Source organism: Ictidomys tridecemlineatus, chromosome 7 (assembly GCF_052094955.1).
Source record: "Ictidomys tridecemlineatus isolate mIctTri1 chromosome 7, mIctTri1.hap1, whole genome shotgun sequence".
Lineage (NCBI taxonomy): Eukaryota > Metazoa > Chordata > Mammalia > Rodentia > Sciuridae > Ictidomys > Ictidomys tridecemlineatus.
Genome location: NC_135483.1, coordinates 46,572,295 through 46,593,323, shown reverse-complemented (window position 1 = coordinate 46,593,323; position 21,029 = coordinate 46,572,295). Strand labels below are relative to the sequence as shown.

The 21,029-nt window shown below is 34.6% G+C and overlaps 1 protein-coding gene across 1 annotated transcript in view; it reads right to left on the bottom strand.

The window, feature by feature from the left end:
* The window catches only part of Cngb3 (cyclic nucleotide gated channel subunit beta 3), a 138,262-nt gene extending 119,159 nt beyond the window's left edge, over positions 1 to 19,103 (bottom strand). Inside the window, exons 1-3 of the mRNA XM_021728651.3 lie at positions 18,878 to 19,103; positions 15,524 to 15,605; positions 4,704 to 4,830 (exon numbers count right to left, since the gene is read on the bottom strand). Of these exons, the coding sequence (XP_021584326.2) occupies positions 4,704 to 4,830; positions 15,524 to 15,605; positions 18,878 to 18,988 (320 nt within the window). The 5' untranslated portion in view covers positions 18,989 to 19,103. The remainder of the gene's footprint in view (positions 1 to 4,703; positions 4,831 to 15,523; positions 15,606 to 18,877) is intronic.
* Positions 19,104 to 21,029: the final 1,926 nt, after the last annotated feature.

Here is a 21,029-nt window from a genome sequence, read left to right as displayed (position 1 = left end):
ACCACTTAACCTATCAGCCATTCAACTCTGTCTCTTTTTCCAGAAGTAGCTATTTGATGTTTCCAGGCAAAACACATCTTCTTTCGCTTGCTATTCATTAGTGTCCATCAAAATATATCTTTTTATATTAAAAAAAATAAGGATGTGCTGTATAGAATGCCAGAAACAGGCTGTTTTCCTTGGTAATTGACAAATGATATCAATGGGTCTTTCCAGAGGTGAACCTCGTGTCTTTTAAAAGACAAATGATTCATCTGATAAGATAACAAATTGATTGGTTTTTTTGGGGGAAGATCAGCAGAGAATTTCTTTTTCTCAGATGGAGAATTTAGAAAATGTTGTGAAAGGATATGAAAAAGAAGGAAAGAAAGAAATCTAGTTTAATTCAAGTGAATTCCAGTCAGAAACGTGGATATATAATATTGGAATATCTTCAAAGAAGATCTCTTCCTTGGCTGACATGTATTTGAGATAAGTGGTATTACTTTGGTGAGGAAATTAGTTTTAGACAGTATTTAGAATCTTGTTGAGGGTTAGATAAAAAATGTCAGAGTGATTTTGTTTTATGAAAAAAATCACATCTTTATAATAATGTAAACTTTCTTTGTAATAATGTAAAACTCACTTCTTTCTGTTTATATAAGAAGTCAAATTGATAATACATACCAATATTCTTTTATTATTACAGAACAATATTTGAGACAAGGGCAAAAGGAACATTTTATCAACTGGATGCTCAATTTTATAAACAGTTAACATTAGACTTTGTTTTTTGGCAAGCTGAAGATCTTTGCTCTGTATGCTCAAGAGTACGGAGGCTCTAAGTTAACAAGTTTTGAGTAAGCCTGGGTTCAATAAGGCAAGAACAGGGTGAAATGGTAAGAAGACACTGTACTTTAGCCACAGAAAAAACAGAATCTATACGGTTTTAATTCCTTTATGTGCATAATGGAGATGGTGTGATAATTAACTTTATGTGTCAACTTGATTGGGCCACAGGATGCAAACATTATACTAGATGTGAAAGCATTTTGGATAGGATGAACATTTAAATCAGTAGCATGAGTAAAGCAGGGTGTCTTTCTTAATGTGCATCTCATTTAGTCAGTTGGAGGACCTGTATTGAACAAGGAGGCTGATCTCCTGAGAGTAAGAGGAGAGTCCTTCTGCTCTTTTTAAGCTTGGATACTTGCTTTTTCTTGTCTTCAGACAGAAAACTGAACCACTGATTTGTTTTGAGTCTTGGGTCTGCCAGCTTCTGGACTGGAACTTATACCTTTGGCTCCTTTGGTTCTCAGACTGGAGTTGGAAAAACACTATTGGTTCTCTTGAGTCTACAGTTTGGTGATTATAGATTTTAGGAATTTTCAGCCTCCATAATGTCCTTAGCCATTTCTTAATGATAAGAATTTGTATATGTGTATATCCTATCAGTTCTGCTTCTCAGGAGAACCTTGACTGATATAAATGGTAACCTTTATGCTTATATTCCTCATGGTCTCTACCCCTGTGCATTTTCTGAGCATAACAGAAACTATAGATGTAATCAACAATATCACACTGCAGTTTTCACACAGAGACAGCAAAATTCCCAATCTGCATTCTCCCCACTACTTGTTGATCAGCCCAGACACATTAATCCCTATTCAGCCCAGGGCTTAGGCCACAGGATAAGGTAAATGCACTTAGAATAAGAAACCTACTTTTAAATTTTGTTTATTAATAACCTAACTTTTCCCAAATTTAAAATAATTGAGGTGAAAACTAGTCAGTCACATATCTATATTTAGTGCCTACAATCAATCAAATCCTTAATGCTTTTTCTAGGAGAAAAAGCTTTTTAAAACTTAACCTTGCTTAAAGTTGAAGATGCTGATTTTTAATAACTAAATGTACCAAAATGAGCTTTACTCATTGAGGGAACTATGAAATGGTATTTTCAATAGACAATTATTTTATCATTGATCTTATGTAATCATATATAAAATTATGCTGTTTAGGATTCTATGTGTGGTAGCATTGTTGCCCATGTGGTTAAAACAGAAAGTTTTGATAAGTCTTACGTGGTCCTGGAAGATTAAGATTTCCATTAACTTTAGTCAAAGGTGACACTAGAACTTGCTCGTTTGAAGCTGTTCTTTCAATGCTTGTGGTTTTCACTGGTCCTCAGAAAAGTTGCAGAAAGTCTTCCTGTAGCAAAGCAAGAGCTTTCAGCTAACTTGGGCCTACTTAGCTCATCAATAATTCTCTAGCAGCACCACTATCTATGTTGCAGAAAATGTTGTCAGGAAAATATCAAAAAAATGATCTGGATGCAAACAATTTTGCCAGCTCAGGAAAATGATAGTGATGCAAAGCCAAGAAGAGAATAAGGAATTAAGACTGACTTGACTTATTTATTTACTTATTTTTGTGGTGTTGGGGATGGAACCAAGGGCCTCACACATGCCAGGCAAATGCTCTTCCACTAAGCTACATCCCTATCCCAAACAGAGACTTTAGAGCCTAAGTTTGTTTCCTCATTCTCTTTATAATGTGCCACCTGCCACCCTTGCTCTTACCAAGGATTCCAAGCTGGAATGGAAAGGCTTGGGTGCCACTCATGTTTTGCTATCTCCTCTTGTAGACACTATACAATCTTGAAAATTTAGAAGTTCCAGAGAGATAAATCCAGTAGGTTGAGATTTACCCATTAGTTCATTTGATCAGTAGTTTTTTTAAGTTTATCATGTACCAGGTACAGAAGTAGGCAATGGGGATACCAGTCATCAATAATACAGATACCGTGGCCCCTGTCATAAAGAAGCACACAACCAAGAGGTGAGACCTATGGACTTTAATCAGAGAATCATATGAATTGCAACAGGAATATACACCATGCAAAAGATCTTATTACAGGGGCATATGACCTAGTTACAAAGAGCATGAAAGGCCTTTCAAAGGAGGGAATGGTCAGAATTCAATCTGAAGAGTTGATGTCAGCAGGGAATGTGATGAGTATAAGAGACTGAAATATATGCAGGAGAGGTGTGGCTACAAAAGGAAAATGGGTAGTAAGGAGATGTGTTGGGAGATGGCAAAGGAAAAACAGGGAGGAGATAGACCAGGCAGATTCTCAGAGGACATATTAAGGAGTTTCATAGTATTGAACTGTACTGTTTGACCTACTTTCTGGGCAATTGAAAACTTTCAATATTTTTTACATTTTCAGAAAAGCAAAAGTACTCTAGTGGGAATAAATATGGGTTAAGAGGAATATATCTCCCAAAATATTAGTTATGGATTCAACTTCAGTTCCTTCAAAGCCTATTACTACTACTTATTGCAAAAATTTATATGTATTAAAATAAATGCTAGAAAGAGAGATTAATTCAGAAGGTTAAACTATTGGTTAAAGGGGAGTATATTGGCAAGAGAGAAGAAAAAGTTCCACTCAGGAATTCTAGTCTTCTGCAGTCTAATCTTATCTGAGCTAACCCTATTACTATAGGCAAACTAATTAACCTCTCTGTGCCTTGGTTGCTTATCTGTGGAGGGAAGATAATGATGACCTACTAATAGGAGAGCAAAGCATTCTGCAAGCACCAATAATTATATAAATAACATAAATAATTACTTATCCTGTTGTAAGATTCTAGTCCTCACCTCAGAGTTTAAACATCTTCTCTTTGCCTAAATGATACATCAGGCTTTATTTTTGTCAGATAGCACGATAGCATTGTGTATGTATGTGTTAAGAGAGAGCTTGTGTTTATTTTCATATATAGCCAAATTTGTGTTCATTGAAAATGCGCTCTCTCTTACAGATGCCTATTGTTCAATCAGCAATACCCTGGATCCTAGGTAATCACATTAATTCGTACTGACAGCAGATGGTTTAAAAGAGTAAAGAGCTGCCGAGAGAGAAGGAGGGGTAGAGTGGGGTGGAGTGGAAGAATAGTTACTTTTACCTGTTTTTTGAAAGGCTAACTCCTCTTGCCTGCTAAAGATGAAGAATATTTCCTTATTATTTCATAAGTCCATTGTAATTATATCAAATATAATGAAGCAATTCAAATTGGATCAGCAGGCCCATAACGTCTTACCAAGAAGATGAAGAGACTCCTACTTGGATTTTATTGTGGATTCACATTTAAATTGGCACCTCTTTTGTGATATTCCCAATAATTTTATGGGAAGTATTTATAAAACTTTGTTCTTTCAGTGGCATAAAAAATTGCCCACTTCTGTAGTAACCTTTGGTTTTTATGCCACACTTTCTTTGGTTGATGGGAAGAAATCATAATCTTCTGGAACAATAAAATATTTACAGAATTGAAATAGCCATTTCTTTGTGAACTTGGGGAAAATTTTCTTTAATTATTTCCTTTTAAAATGTATGCCTAATACATATGTGGGCTGTTTCTATGATGATACAGTGACTCACACATGTTACTGCAATGTTTCTGTGGGGGTGATTTGGCCTACAGCCGTGTGCCTGTGTAGAGCTCTTGGTTAGTGGCCATGCCTGGCTGTTAAGGCGAAATGAATTGGACCTGAACCTACCTTTTAGTTCGTGCCCATTGCTTTGCCTTATGTGACTGTTGTGGTTTTCTTGCTCTTTTGTTCAACTAAAGAGGAATTAGGTGTTAGAATTATTTTTGTGTGTGTGCAGGACCCAGCACTATCTCCAACATGCATCACATGTTTTATTAAATTCTCACCTGATTGCTTCTTCATTCTCAGTCCCCATTTCCTTCTGCTCTGATTTTGTTCTGGATGATTCCATTGGACTTTGAGGGTCAGGCTTTGTGGTCAAATCTCTGGAGGAATTTTTCTCGGAGTCTTTATCTATGGCAAAGAAGTAGTATATAGATAGGAGAATACACACCACTCTTGTCACAGTTATATTTGACAACACAAACTATGGAGATTCTGTTTGTCTTCTGGAATAGTCTTCAAGGAAGGCCTCCCCAAGGATTCCTGCTAAGCCAGGACCTTGTGCAGAAGGAGTTAACCTGTAGACCTTCAGACCAATAAAAAGTACACTTAAAATTGGTATGTCATGTAATAGAAATTTTACATGGTATATATTTCTTTTTGATATTAGCAAAGCTGAACATGAGCATTCATCCAGAAGGTATTTTTGGTTTTGCTAAATATTCATAATTTATTACTAAAGTTGATGCATCATAAAATCTGCAAAGCAAAATGGGCAGAAATGATATCATTATTTTAGAATTTGCATTCTAATTTTTATGAGATCAAATCTTTGATTTTGATTTGATCATCTTTAGCTATGACACCCTTTCTGAAGAAGTGACACAGACTAGCACATACTAGCTTTATTTTCATTCAGAAATTAAATTTTTCCTATCAAATCTACAAGTACCATTTTTAATTAATATAGCTTAAATTGTAATTTACCTAGAGAAGAATCAAATCACTGGTAAATATTTGGATTAGAGAGAAGTCTTTAATAAAAGTAAATTACTTAAGATTAAAAGAAAATATAGACGGTAAAAGGAAGAAAGAATACAATTTACTGATTATTCATTAGCCAGTTTCTAATTTATTTTTAATTGGATGTACTGTACTTAGAAAATTGAAACCAAGGCATGAATCATCAATCTTATTGTATTATAATATTACAGTTTTAAAATTTAAGAAAACGCAATATTGACAATTTGGATTTGCAAAAAAAAATGTTCAATCAGTACATGATCACTTTACAAGTTTTCATCATAAAAACCCTTTAGTATAAAATGTTCAGTGATCCATCTAAATATTTCAATGTACTATTCCAGGAATATGTTTCAGGGATAAAAGGAATCGTAAAATTCAGTCACTACTTATAATTTTAAACACCTTATGAACAGTAGAACACAAACCCCTGGATATCTTAGGGATACTCTATTTTTATTTTGAAATTACAGTATTTTGGGCTAGGAGATAGAAAACATCACTAAATATGTTTCATTATTGTTCGAGAAAAATTCTCCAAAATCCCAAATCTTTTGAGGGACTAAGGAGCCTCTCCATAATCACCTCTTTAAAGTCTGTGTGTAAGGATCACATTTCAGGTGAAATGCTGCCATGTGTATGACAATCATACGAGAGGGTTCTTTTTATATAGACATGTGGTGCGATAATGAGTATTATCAGTATGCAGTATCTTTCAGAGTAAAAAACTAACGCCTCACTATGTTGTTTGGTAGAACAAAGGTATTTAACAGAAATATAAGAAAGAGTCTATGTTCCCTATGTGTTTGGGTTTTGCCATATTATTTTTTTGTTTTTCTTTTCCCAACAGGTAAAATTAGTCATTTTTCATATCTGTGATGTGATACCATGCTATACTGCTAATCCTCTCCTTTCTCAGTATCCACAAATACTCAGACAATTACTGTTGGATATTTCAAAGCAAAATTCTTAATGCCTGGATACAGATGTTTAGTGCATTTATAGACTGGAACCCTGGAGACTGTATATTGCATACACATTTTTTTTTAACATAAAGATCTAGAGTTAATATGGATGCCTCAAAGAATTCTGAACCAAAAACTCATGATGAACTATTGTGTTCATATATTTTTGTAGAAACAACTAGCCCTAAAAGAAATTTGGGATTAAAATAGATCATGACATATGAGTTAACAAATCAGAAAAATTTTAAATTTAAAATAAGGAGTATCTATAAAACAATGTTTCTTATAAGGTTTTATTGACTTTCTTATAAAACCACATGAGAAAAGCTGCATCCCATTCCTTCATTGTTCATTCAAACTACAGGATGTGCATTACATTTGCAATATATTTTTCTGCAGTACCAGTGAAATAACTGACTATTCTGCAAAAAGTTCTTTTCTTCCATTTTTTTTAATAAATTTTAGTTTATCATCATATATTTGGATTGAATTAACTCTATGTAGATCCAAGCCCTTACTCAGTCTTGCAGAGACATTCTAAGCCCTGCTAAGATGACACTGCCTCTATTGTGACAGGTCTTGGGTATTTAGGAATTAATTACAGTCTATTTTGATTTGTGGATTAGGTGTTAATTACAAAATGAATACTTAATACCTCGTTGATTACGATGAGGAACTAGTTATGGCTTATTCTTGGGATCACAGTAGAACCAAAACTTCAAAAAACCCAAGAGGACTTTAAAATAAAAGGATCCCCATCAACTGTAGTTCAGTGTGGGTGTCTTTTTATCCACACAGCATGTTATTTGAGGGAACAGATGGTCAGAGTGTTTGCATCATCCTCATGATAGAGAAATCTAAAATACGAGGCAAAATCTTGCTTTGGCATTTGGGTGAAGTTTTGTCAACCACACATTGTACTTCCTAGCTTCACACATGGACAGCAGGATTCCCTCTTTTGTAGCCACCAAATGAATAGTTTCTTTCTGCCAGTCGTGTTCTTTGCATGTTGTATAGCAATTGCCAGATCTCATCAGTACCTTTGGTCCAATTCTGCCCTGGAACGTGTGCCCATGGCAGACAGTGAAAACTGGGATCAAAGGGTCCTGAGATGGGTGCTTTGACTGAATGTGCAGAAATGAATTCAATTGAGTTTGCCCTTCACACACCTGGCCAAGTCTGTCTCCAGTCTGGCAGCACATCACACTGGGCCTGTGTAATACACTTCCAGTCTGTTTGGCCTCTGGAAGCAACACATCATGGCGACTGCATCAGGTGTGAAACATCTGCTTCCCTCTTCAAGAGAGGAAATAAGTGATGTGGAAACACATTGACCTTCCACATTTTATCAGGGGCATTAAATAAATGTTGGAAAAGGGTTGATCAAGGAAAGAACCTAATACGGAATAAGGCTGTGAAAGAGAAAAGTGCTTAACTGGCTTTTTTTTTTTTGGATGCATGTGAAAAGGAGAAAACTAAAGACTTTCATTGGTAGGAATGTGTGTTCTGGGAGATGGTATCATTTCTAATCCCTCAATCATCAAATGCATTGTAGTTCCCCGTTTCAAAAATAAATCTTCTTTCATTAAGAACCATCAGTGCTTGAGTAATTAAATGTTGGATGAATTAATAGAGACTGAGTCTTAACACTTTTATTAGATACATAAATGATAATATCATTTGTATCTTAATGAATGAATATTGGGAGTTAATGTAATGAATAACACAGTTTTAACAACTAGATAACTAGTAATTATTTTCAGGTACCAAGACAATAGTTTTTATTCGGCTTGTGGTTAACTTCAGAATTGCTAGATATATAATATCCTTAGAATAATTTTACTTTTAATACCTTGACCACACTTAAAATTATATATCTGTAGATTGTCAACTGTCATGGAGGAAGTTAACAACACAACAACACACATGAAATGGAATGTGAAGAGTGCCCTAAAATGTCATTCACAAGGACAAAAAAAGGAGTATTTTATATAAAGAAATGTGTAATCTATTAAAAAATCCAGAGGAGGGACTCAGAGTAGATGAGATTTCTGGAAACCAACCCATCTGAGGAATGGCTTAAGGAACTTAAGTTCTTTAGTTAAGGTACTGACGATGTGCTAGTGACATAAGAGTCATTTCAAATTCTTTGAAGGCTGTAACATAGAAAAGACAATAGATTTATTTTTTTACATTGTAGTAGGCAGAAGGAAGACCTATCAGTGGAATTTATAAAACAAACAATAATCCTTCAAAACATTGTAACAACCGGTCTGACAACAAAACACATGGCTTTGTGGACTGGAGCTATTCAGGAAGAAGCTAGAACCTGCGCTGAGAGAGGCAGGATGGGATCAGAACTTAGGTGGCCTTTAAAGTACTATAAAGCCTCAAAGGGATATTTAGGATGGTTTTGGACTTTAGGACACATCATTTCAAAGTAAAGAAATGAACAAATCAATAAACAAAAAAGAATAGGTAGCCTGGGTACCATGGGAGGATCAAGGGATCCTGTCCTTTGTCAATGTCATGGTTGGTTTCAGGGACGTTTTAAATTGAGATTAGTTCATATAGAAAACACATTTTATGTACAGATATTAAGGAATGTGGGGAGTTACCAATGCTGGATACTGAATAGGGAGCTCTAATCCTTACATCACTAATTCTCTGGGTGACTCTGGGCAAGTCGCTTTTTTATAGCAGTTTCCTCATCCATAAAATGAGAAACACTTTTGTCATGGGGATTTCTGTGAGGATTAGATAAAGACTCCATTCGAGAAAAATGCAATATAAACACAAAGTGTTCCACCAGCCAGCCAGACTGGCAGACTGGGTAAATTGTCCCCTCTCTTCTTTTTAAAGAATATATTAACTCTTTCAGGGATGCAAAGTACTATTGTATGAGGGGCATGCAAGAGCTTCCATTTACTTAAGAGAGTTCCAGGGACCAGGAAAACATATGTAATTTCCCACAAATCAGTGTTATTCTTATCAGAAAGAAGCCTAAAAGCACAGTTTAATTGAATTATGCAAATATATTTAAATCTTGCAAATTACAAAAACATAGCACTTATATTTTCTTTTTAAAAAGAAAAAACCCATAGCCCATCCATGTTTGTTGGACTCTCTCTCCTAAGGTTTTAGTGTATAAAAAGGTAATAATAGGGGGCTGGGGTTGTGGCTCAGTGGTAGAGTGCTTGCCTAGCATGTGTGAGACACTGGGTTTGATCCTCAGCATCACACTAAAAATAAACAGAATAACGGTATTGTGTCCATCTACAACTAAAAATATGTAAAGAAAAACACAGTAATAATAGTAATTTCATCAGTCAATCTGGTCTTCTATTAGGTATTTAAACTGGGATAGGTTTTCTATGTCTAGCTTCTCCTTTTAGCTGGTGAAGCTCTCTGCTTCTCCCTCATCTGTGAGGCTGCTCTCCCTTTGCTACATGCAGGGATGGCTGCTGATGGTGCACACTGCAGGCACCTGACCTAGAGAGTGTGGCTTGTCCATAGCTGGCCGGTGACCCTGATGATGCTATGAAGAGCTCTGCCCAATGGGAACAGTAACTATTATCTAAGTCGGTCAGACTGCTTTCTCTGGAATTTGGACTAGGAAATAAGTAGTGGGAATGAGAGCAGTGCAGGGTAGATGTGCACAGAAACACAGGGGTCATGGGAAATGAAGCCATGTTCGCTGGGAGTGAGAGGCAGAGAATGTAATTAGCTCTTAGAGCTGCCTCTGTCCCCTGAATGTCTTTTCAGTTTCATTTATTCACAAATTTCCTACAAGAAGCTCCTGCCACTCATTGAAGGTGCCCTGATTATGTCTCTGTCCCTTGCCAAACCATCACAGGAATTTTCCTCATCGTTTCAAACTAGAAAACACATTTATATTCATCTTTTTTTTCCCAACTAAGATTTCACATCCAAGTTTATTCATTTCTCAATTTTTTTATTATCATTATGTTGGTCATCATTTTGCAAGTACACTTCTTGTTAAGTTTTACAAATCTAATTGTTTACTATGTAAGACTATTTCTATTTGAATGAAGCAGAGAAATTCCTAAGTAGTTTTGATTAAAAATTTTCATATTTAAAAAATATATTCTCATCTTTTGGCTGATGAATAGAACTGATAGTTAGGGGGGTGGACTATACTACTAAAATTAGCCATAGTAGCACCTCCCATGTACATCAATCAAGTTGGTTGGTCTTAGGGAAACTTGTATAGATTCTTGTAAATTAAATTTCAGTATAGACATTTTCCAAGTCTACATAGACAAATTAGATTGTATTTTCTAATTGTTACTGCCAGGGACTGAACAGAATTTCTTTCTTTTTTCTGACCTACTATTTGCTTTTTAAAATAAAATATTATAATATAAATATTAAATATGTATATTAATAAATATAATTAAATAAATATTTATAAATATATATATTTAAGAGTTGTTTTAGCTCTAGAGCATTGAACATTGAAGATTGCTATTTAAACTGAGAACTAGCTGAGACACAAGTTAAGTCAGTTTGGATCAGAGGTCAGGAACTGGGGGAGCCCTGGGATACCTCTGTAAGCCTGGGAATGAACTACACTTGGAGCCCAGAGGTTTTGGCTATGGAGAGCTGTTTGACACAGGAGGCCCAGCAATGTTTACCCACTCTCAATCTGTTTGCAAAACAAAGTGTAGGGAGGATACCATGAGGAATGAGGAGAGGAAGAGAAAGAGTATTACTAAAAACAATGCCAGACTTGGAATTTTGTCCAGGGAAGTTAATGTTCATGTGCATAAACAACATTGAATATCTATTAGGTGGTTGGTTAGAGGTCACAAAATGATCTTGTGAACTACATTGGACTAGAATTTAGGTTTTTTTTTCTTAATGATTAAAAAAATAGTAATGTCTAAACATTAAAAAATGAACATTCAAAAACTGAGAAATTCAAATTACAGTTTGTATTTATAGTCTCTCTGGACATCAAGCAGCCCTTGACCATCATCCCCACGTGGTAGTGATAGGTGCTGAGTGGCCTGTTTAGACAGAGCATGGGTGATGCTCATTTATGTTCTTTATCTGTCCTGTGTCAACATTGGAATTTACTTACTTCAATGCTAAGTGCTTTTAATATATTACCTAATTTAACTCTCATTCATAATCTAGTGATGGTGATATCATTCTTATTTCATGCATGAGCAAACTGAGACTCAAGATATATTAAATACCTTGACTAGAAAGTTAGGAAGTAGCAGAATTAGGATTTGAATTCAGGATGGCAAACTCTGAAATGCTCTTTCTGGTTTATATATCTATATCTATATCTGGTATATATAATCTATAAAGGATATACATATATATATGTATATCCTTTACTATAAATTTTCATAATTGCTTGTAGTAAATCTCAATTTTGTTTTTTAAATTTTTTCTTTTTATATTTAAAATTGGGCTATTCTAAAGCTGTATGTATTAGACTTCTACTGCTGCTGTAACAAATTGCCACACATTTAATGGCTTAAAATAACACAACTTTCTTTTCTTTTAGCTCTGAAAGTCAGAAGTCCAAAATGCACCCTGTGTTCCTTCTGGAAACTTCAGGAGAGATTCCATTTCTCTATCTTTTCTGGCTTCTAGAGGTTACTTGTCTTGCTCCATTTGTAGCCCTTTCTTTCACCCCTAGAATGCATGGATCCAACTCATGCTTTCATTGTTCCATCTCTTTCTTCTGCCTTTGGCCCTCTTGTTTTTCTTTCATAAGGAGACTTAATTATACTGAGATACCTTGAAAACCCAGGATAATCTTCCCATCTCAGGAACCTTAATAACATAAGAAAAAATTTCCATCCAAAGTAACAGATTAATAGGTTTGGGGGACTAGAATATGGTTTTTGGGTGGCTATTAGTAAGTCTACCACAGCACACTTGTATAAGCTCTCAACTTTGCCCCCTTTTCACATGAATCAGTTCACTTTAACACATTATAGACCTTTATTAGGTAAATCATTTATATATTCTTAAAGGGTACCAAAATGTTTGTTTAAAGAAGCATTTAAGGTAATATTCATGAAGTAGAAGCCTAAGAAAGATAATTGCAATCCAAAGAGGACATTAGTAAGTTATCTTTATTTGAATCCAAAATGTGTTGCGTTCTTCATTTCCATGGCAGATATAAATTAACCATGCTCTGAAGAAGATAAGAGTTCTATAATCAGAAATCCACATCTGCAGATTTTGTGACATTGCACCTGCATGTTTTGAAGCGAAGAACATAAAAATACCAAGCAATATATCAGAAGCTATCTTTAAACACTAATAATTTTGCTTTTTCAAGACAAAATATCTTAAATATAACTTATTCCTCTTACAGTCTTTCAAGATATGCGAAGTCTGCAGATTAAAAAGAAAAAAAATGATCTTTCCCTCTCACTCAAATAGCTCCTCTGTCAAATGAAAATTTCACAAAAGAGATTTTATTACCAGCTATGAAAAATTTAAGCTTACAAATACACTTTGAAAAAGTGTAACAAGGATCAGAATAAACTTGTCATCCCAGAGATGTGATCCTTAGTCTTAAGCTATTTTGTATTTTTCTGTGTGAAGAACTGTAATTTTGAAAGCATCACTTTTATTAACTCACAATAAACCAGAATTGTAGTTTAATTATCTCAATAATTCTGTGTGTGTGTGTGTTTTTTTTTTTGCTTCCCTTGACTCAGATCTGTAGTGTTTTTTCCTCAATACTTCTGTTTGTTAATCGCATTTCAGTGTATGTAATGAAGAATGTTGTGTGATCTACAGAAGGGTCTTCATCCCCTTTGAAAATATTTTGAGAATTGAAGAATGCATTGTCTTTAGTTGTTGATAAAGAAAAGCAAATCCACACTTTCACTCTATCCTCTTACTATTTGAGGAGTTACTTTATGTGGGGTTTTCTTTTTAAACAGAGATGGAGCTTATGATTCTTACATGCTTTCCTCTTTCATTGACACGTCATACTAAATATTTTAAATCAGATCATCTAAGAATTCAACAGCCACAGTTAAGCCATCAATAAGGAAGTAATTTGACATTGCATTCATATTGAAAAGCATAATACAGCATTTCCTTTTTTAAACTTAAATTTCCTTCTCAGGTAAATGAATGCTAACTATTATTATGAGATACTGCCTTCCTGTTTTTTTGGCTGAGATGAAAGTACAGAAGAAAGTTAGTATAAAAATATCTAATCTGTAGAAGAACAAGAAAGTATTCTTTATATTCTAATGTGTATAATAATACAGAACATCAAAAGAAGTATATAAATAAATAAACTCAAGGAAACTAAAATGAATTTTTTTCCTTAGTTGTTTTGTTTAAAAAGTATATTGCTAAATGTAGACAAAGATGAGTTATAAAATTAATTTGAAAAAAATCAATGTCTTTATAATGTTATAAAGATGTTCCTACTGGGAATATCTTATTTCCTTCCAATGATTTAAGTTTACCATTTATCTGTCAAATTTGGTTGTTTTCTTCATATACATTCTTTTCTCTTAAATAGGAACAGTTACATTTAATTTAGTGGGGCCATTTTTTCAGAGTACTGCTTTTGATTGAGGGGATATTGCTTGACAGGAATGAAATTATTTACAACCTTTCTTGTGATTCGTTCCTTTTTTTTTTTTTAAATTTATTTCTATGTTTATCTACTTATTTAGTGGTGCTGGAGGTTGAACCCAGGGCATTGTTCATGCTAGGCAAGTGCTCTACCACAGAGCTACACCCCCTGTCTTGTGATTCATTTCTTTATTTACGATCTTGCTTGTAATTTTATGTATTTCTTATTTTTTTCTTCTTAGAGATAAGAAGTTTTGACTAATAAAAACTGAATTATGCTTTAGTTCAAATATTTGTTTTAAGCACAAATAGAAAGTCATTAAAAACCATTATACACAGGAGTTGTCTAGTGGATGAAAAACAAAACATTTGTTCTAGTTTAATGGCAATAATTTTATGTCTTCACATTTCTCAATGGCATTTTCTGTTCTAGTGATTCTATCATTTTGGAATTTTCTTAGTTAGAATGTACTATTTACATGTGAGAGAAGTAGAAAGGGCTAGAAAGAAGTGCTGAGATTAGTTTGCATTAGGACTTTACAGTCAGGTAAAAGGATTTAGACTTTGTCATATGTACAGCATGGAGGCACTTAAGGTTCTCGAGTGGAGGTATGGGGTCAAACTCCTGGCTAATGGAAAGTAATATATAAATAATGTATACTATTTATCCAGTACTGGGCTGGATAAAAAGGGGAGACATTGAGTAAAATAAAGTCCTAAGTAGAAATGACCAGTTAGCTTAGGAGTGGTGTAGGCGTGTAAGGCCTAAACCAGGATGGGATTGCTAAGGAAGCAAGTGGATTTGAGGGTCATTATGAAAGGCGATTTGGTGACTATTCCCCTTACAGGACTCCTAGGTAGAAGAATGGAACATGAGTGAGAATGGAAGATTTTAAAAATATTAGTACCAGAAAAGGAAGTAAACCAGGAGAAGGAGCTTATTTGAATGAGAAGATAAGGAATTCAATTTTAAATATGCTTTCTTTAGGATCATAGAGGTATTTATGGAAAATATTGGACTAGGTTTTAAAAAAAATTGCTCTGATATGAATTCAGAATTATTCACATAGAGATGAGATTTCTAACATAGAGAACTGATGAGTGATAGGAGCAGAAGTGTGAGCACTGAACCTTTCAACATGCACAACCACATCTGCTTTAATGTCTTTATAACCCTTATCATTGCCTGAAATTACATTGTTTATGATGTGCTTGCTCGTCTATGATCAATTTCATTTTCTCTAGAATACAAGTTCCATGTTAGCACAGACTTGATCTATATTATACACCACCACATCACCAGTGAACGGAATGGCACCTTTTCACGCTAGGCCATAAAAAAGCATCCAGTGAATGCATGGATGAATGACTGAATGAAGAAATAACAATTTTGTGACTATTTAGCTCTTCAACCCTAGATAATTTACCTGGTCAAGGACAAATGTTTCATCACAACTCGTTTCAGGAAAATATGCATTTCACTGTTTTTTTTTTTTTTTTCCTATAGATTGCATTCTGACCTTGTGTTTTGATGTGTGGCTCTTCAGATGTGATTGGAGTCCTCTTAGTTTTCAGAGACATTTCTTCACTTTTGTTTTCTTCCTTTAAGAAACAAAATAGAGATTATAATGTGAATAATTTACATAAAAATGAAGTTGAATGTAAGATGTAACACTTTCTTCTTTCAATTATCAATTTACTCTTTAAAATTTACCATTTTCTTATAACATACTAAAAGTAATGTTTCTTGCACTTAAATGGAGATGCTTGGCCTGAGTTTTGAGTAATCAACTTTGACCCCCACAGTGTTTTTGGCTTGGAAACTCTGATTTTTGTCAGTGTCTCCCTGGCTCATGTTCCTCCCAATCCTGGTCTTCACTTCACACAACCCTAGTGTTGGTCCCAGTTAAGGTCTTCAGTGGTAGAGTTTAAAATGGTGGAGAGAAGAAGCTGGTTTCATTCCTTCATTTATAACTCTCTGTCTTCCCTTTATGATTTCATTTTGCCTCTACCTCAACATTTGTCTGAGCATCTAAGATTTTCTTTGAACTGTAGTTAGGTCACACTGAATATGGTCATATTTGTCTGAGAAACAGAGTGAAATATCAACTCAAAGCACAGAAAGGTTAGATCTCAAACTTTGTGTTGCCTGGTAGGGGAAAACAAAAACAGGAAAGTGCAATAAAATGTAGGTGATAAGATGATACCTGATGAGGACAGAAATACATAAAAAATAGAGTGGTCAATTCTAATGGAGTAAAAGGGTAAGGAAGCAGAAAGTTAAGTAGTCACTGATTTTATGAAGATGAGTTTTTTTTTTTCAGGTGGACAAGACATGGAACACATATATTTTAGGTAGATGTGTTGTTAATGTAGAGGGTGGAGAGATATTATAGTGGAAGTGTTTCAACTAGGAAAAGTGTGAGATTTTGGGGTTAGAAAGTCAGCAGGGACAAGGATCCTGATATTCTTGTATGCTGATATGTAGTTCTTGATATTTTTATGTCATAAAAATATTTTAAGCTGAAAAGTAAATTAATCAAATGATTTAAGTCTCACAGTAACCATATGTAGTAGTCAAGACAGCCATTGTTATTATGATGGTTTTCAATAGAAAACTGAGTTGCTAGTTCATATGAATGTGGCTAGAAGGCAAGAATCCAGGAGAACTTATGAATAATGACAAAACCTTTTGACTTCAATCAAGTACTTTTGCACCATGTTAGGATGTTATTCAAAAACAATTCTGTCATAGTTTTTATATGTTGTATAAATGTAGATTTATGTGAAAATTGGCTTTTTATTAAGTAAGAGAGTTTGTATTAGTCTCTCATTTGCAGTTCTTTTATTATTGGTTATTGGTAAGTAGGAATTACTTATGATCTTTTGGTTTATGAATGAACTTTTTACCTGACACTTTAAAAACAGTATAATTGATTTATTTATTCTTAGATATCTCCTTAAATGAGTCAAATAATCTATTTATTTGAGACTTATTGTTTAAATGCCATTTTAAAAGGTTATATTTTATGGGAAAAAATAGGGTTCTAACTTTCTGTCATTTGTAACATTTAGCATACTTAAAATGGAAAAAAAAAACCTATTTTTCCTATACCCACATGGTCTTTGAAAGAACTGATGCACATAATTTCCAAATATGGCTTCGGATAAAATGTGATGCCAGTAGTCTTTATGATTAACACCCTGAAATTATGGCTGTCAGGATGGCAGGGGATATATCTACTTAAGAATTGTTCTACCTGAGCCTCGTTTAAGAACTTCAGCATTACTGTTCCTAAAGGAAGGACCACTCTTTAGAAAGTTTCTGCTCATTTTACCTTCTCTCTAACACCTCTTGCTCCTGTAGTCAGAGTATCTGGAAAGGCTCCTCTGACATCCTCTGTTCTGAGGCAGTAGCCTGGTGATTTAGCTTTCAAGTACTAATGTCAGGAAGAACAGGTCTCCTGGCCAGGCTCTGGCATTTTTCAGCTTTTTATAAGCAGTGAATCAAAATGGACCCAAGGCTTTTGTGAGGACTACATACAATCATGCTTGGAAAGGGCTTAGCACATCACTTGGCACATAGTAATTGCTTTTAGCTGTCATGTTGTCTAAGAGAATAATATATTCATTATTTCTGCATGCTCTGTGGGGAAATAATTGTGATAGGCAAGGACTAAACATGAATACAGTTAATATCCTAGAGCAAAACACAGCAAGACTACCCGAAGAAAAATATACCCAGCTCAATATTTGCAACACTCCATGAGTCTATAAACATGCAAGTAATTTTGCATTGTAGGATTATTTTTTTTTGACATAAGAATTAGAAAGAAGCCCGGGCACTCTCATGAAGCAATGCTAACACTTCTCTCCACTGCAAGGAGAGTCAAGGTAATCAGCTAAGGAAGGCAACTATTCAAGGCCAATGTTAAGTAACACAATGTTGTCCCTGCTCCACATTCATTCCCTGAGGTATACCCCTGCTTGTGCTTGATATCTCTAATCCAGCTTTTTGAGATGGTAAATTTTTGGTCTAAAGATCTTAGGTAACTTTAAAGTAAATCAGGAAATTGATTCCAGAGTTAGTTTTGAGCAAACATTTCTCTTATAGTTGTCACTTTGAATTTAAAACTGTCATCAAACCTCAAATTATTAATAATGATAATTATAATTACCACTCAGAAAGTACCTACTGTGTATACCGTCTCTGTTTCTTCTAAGGAGGCTAATAAGCAGTTATTATTATCTCTATTTACAGATAGTCTTAGAATTAAAAAAAATAGTCTATAGAAGGATGGAAATTTTGCACCAGAGAATTCCATGTTGTGGGGGGCTGTTCTGTACATCCTGGGGTGTTTCGTAGCACTTCTGGACTTTTATCTGCTGGATGCTAGTAACATTCCCACTCCTAAAATGTGACAACCGAAAATATCCCAAGACACTATCAAAAGTCCTCTGAGTAGCAACATTGTTCCTTATTGAGAACAAATGTTCTGGGGAATTCATTCATAAAATGAGTTTATTTTTTTAAGATCACATGCTAGACATTCTTTGTTGAAACTAAATCATACAGCATATTTCAATATTTGAGAAATGATTTACTATGATAATGGTAGAAGTGAAACTTGTTAATGGGAAGTCATACTTGGCTTTCCCAAATCCTAATATGATCTCTTAAATGTTTATTATTCTATTTTAAGCCAATATTTATGGAATCCATAAATTACTGAATATATACTCCAAATAGCCAACAACTTGGACAATACAAGTAAAACTGTTAATAATCTTATCTATCACAGCATTTGTTAACTTCTGTTACCAGACAAGAAGTGGTGAGAATCAAGACAAACTTAGGAATGTAAAGAACATACCTGTCCTGGGGATTGCTGGGCCTGATGGCTCGGATGAGAACCGTGCCCTTTCTCATGGTTCTCTTCGGTGGGCTGTACCTTGTTGAATTTTATTCTCAGTGACTTAAACATCTTCTCTGAAGTGGTACTGGAAAACCCTCTGTTTTTATGACCCTGTGTCTTGAGGTAGAGAAATGTACTTTGTTTTTCTTTTCATTAGTAGACAAGCCAATTAGTTGTTTAATCAGGATTTTGTTCTGGTTAATTCCTATAGGCAACTCCCTCGCTTCTCAGAGCTTCGGCTTAAAAGCAGCAAATTACTTCTGCTTGGGCGATTTGCACTCTGTTTATGAACTTTCTAGAATCAAAATGCCCCTGTGAATAATTTATAAGTGGAGGATTAAACACAACTTCATAGTTGATTTGAGTTGTTTAAATGTGATCATGTTGCCCATTGGTTTGTTTTCTTTCTTTCTTATTACTCACCTAGCTAGCTCCATCTAATTTTAAACAAAGTAATACATGCAAATGATTCAAAAACAGGCCGTGCATGAGGTTCTAATATGAAGCAAGTAGTTCACTTCCCTAGTGCTCACCTCTAGTAATATATGAGGTAACTGTCTTAAACATTTTTCCCCCTTATTCTGGTGGTTGATTTTCATGTTGCTGACAACCCTGCTCATTCTACTCTTGTGTATGTGTGTGCCAATTTGGACCTTAAAACTCTGAGAGGCACAGGAACAGGATCAGGAATTGTTCAGAGAATCTTTTCTTTCTACTTAGAGCCCCAAACTTTCTTGATGTTCTGTGCTCTTTGACTCTTTTTTGTTTTATAGTATATCAAGATGAACTCCCCCCCCTTAATGAAATCACTTCTCTTGTGCACTTTTAAATTAAAACAAAACCTTTAAGAAATAAGACCACTCTCCACATCCCCCACAACCAGGGCAGCCTGCGTCAATTCAGATGCTTCTTACCCTCTGTATTTTGCCATCTGGGGTTTTGTTTTAGATAACAGTTATGCATTTCAAACTTGTTACAGTTCATATACAAGAAAAAATGAGGTACTTGTGAAGCCATGATTTTCATTTGGTTTTCAAAATTAACAAAATCACATGTCCCTTATCGATTTTAAAAACATATTAGAAGTTTTGATTTTAGATGTAACCATTTTATCTAATAATTAACTTGATTGACTATGGGTTTTAATTTGTATGTCCTAGAAATACAACACTACTTATTTTTGCTTACCTCTTTTTAAAAAATATTTTTTAGATTGTTGATGGACCTTTATTTTATTTATTAATTTATTTATATGTGGTGCTGAGAATTGAACCCAGTATCTCACACATGCTAGGCAAGTGCCTCTGACACTGATCCACAACCCCAGCCCTTGTTTATCTTTTTTTTTTTTTTAAAGAATTCTCTTTGTTTCAAAAGCCAGAAATTTCTTTTTAGTTTTATTATTCCTTTGAAAGGAATTCTGAATAAAATATCAAATACATATGAGATCGTTTTAGGAACTTGTCGGATAATCCCCTAATCCTCAAATTGATTGCATTTTGAATTTAAAAAGTAAACATCAAAGCCAAGTTATGAGAAAGGAAGGTGTTAACGTCAGGCTTCTGGCTAATTCTCTCTGTGTCTGGGACTCCCAATAGAAGAAATGACCTCACCAGACCCTCTTATAAACCTTCTCATTGTACTTAGAAATACACAGGGAGTCCCTATCTATAAGATACATTTACCAGGACGGTTCTGGTCTGCCTAGATTGTTCGTTGTAAGTAAGTCTCTGTGTGTGGATTTATCTGGCTGTGACTGGCTGGAGAATATAGTAGGTAAGCTTTGTAAGGGTTACGAAATGGAGATATCCCCAAACAGAACTTTTTGTGAGAAATACTTGAAAACTCTAGGTAAATCCGGAACTAAACATATGCCAAATACAGGAGAAATGAATGGTTTTGGATGCTGTGTTTGACAGTTTTGGGTTTTTTCCTAATGAGGATGTTTTGTGTTTGCCCGATGATGACCTGTATTCATGGAATCGTTAATGAAGTTTGGTGCTAAGACAGACCTATGATTCAGGAGTCTGTTTTGATAATTCAACCCTTAGGATTATCACAGGTCGGAATAAAAGTGATGAGGATATTTTTTTAAGTATCTCTTGAAATG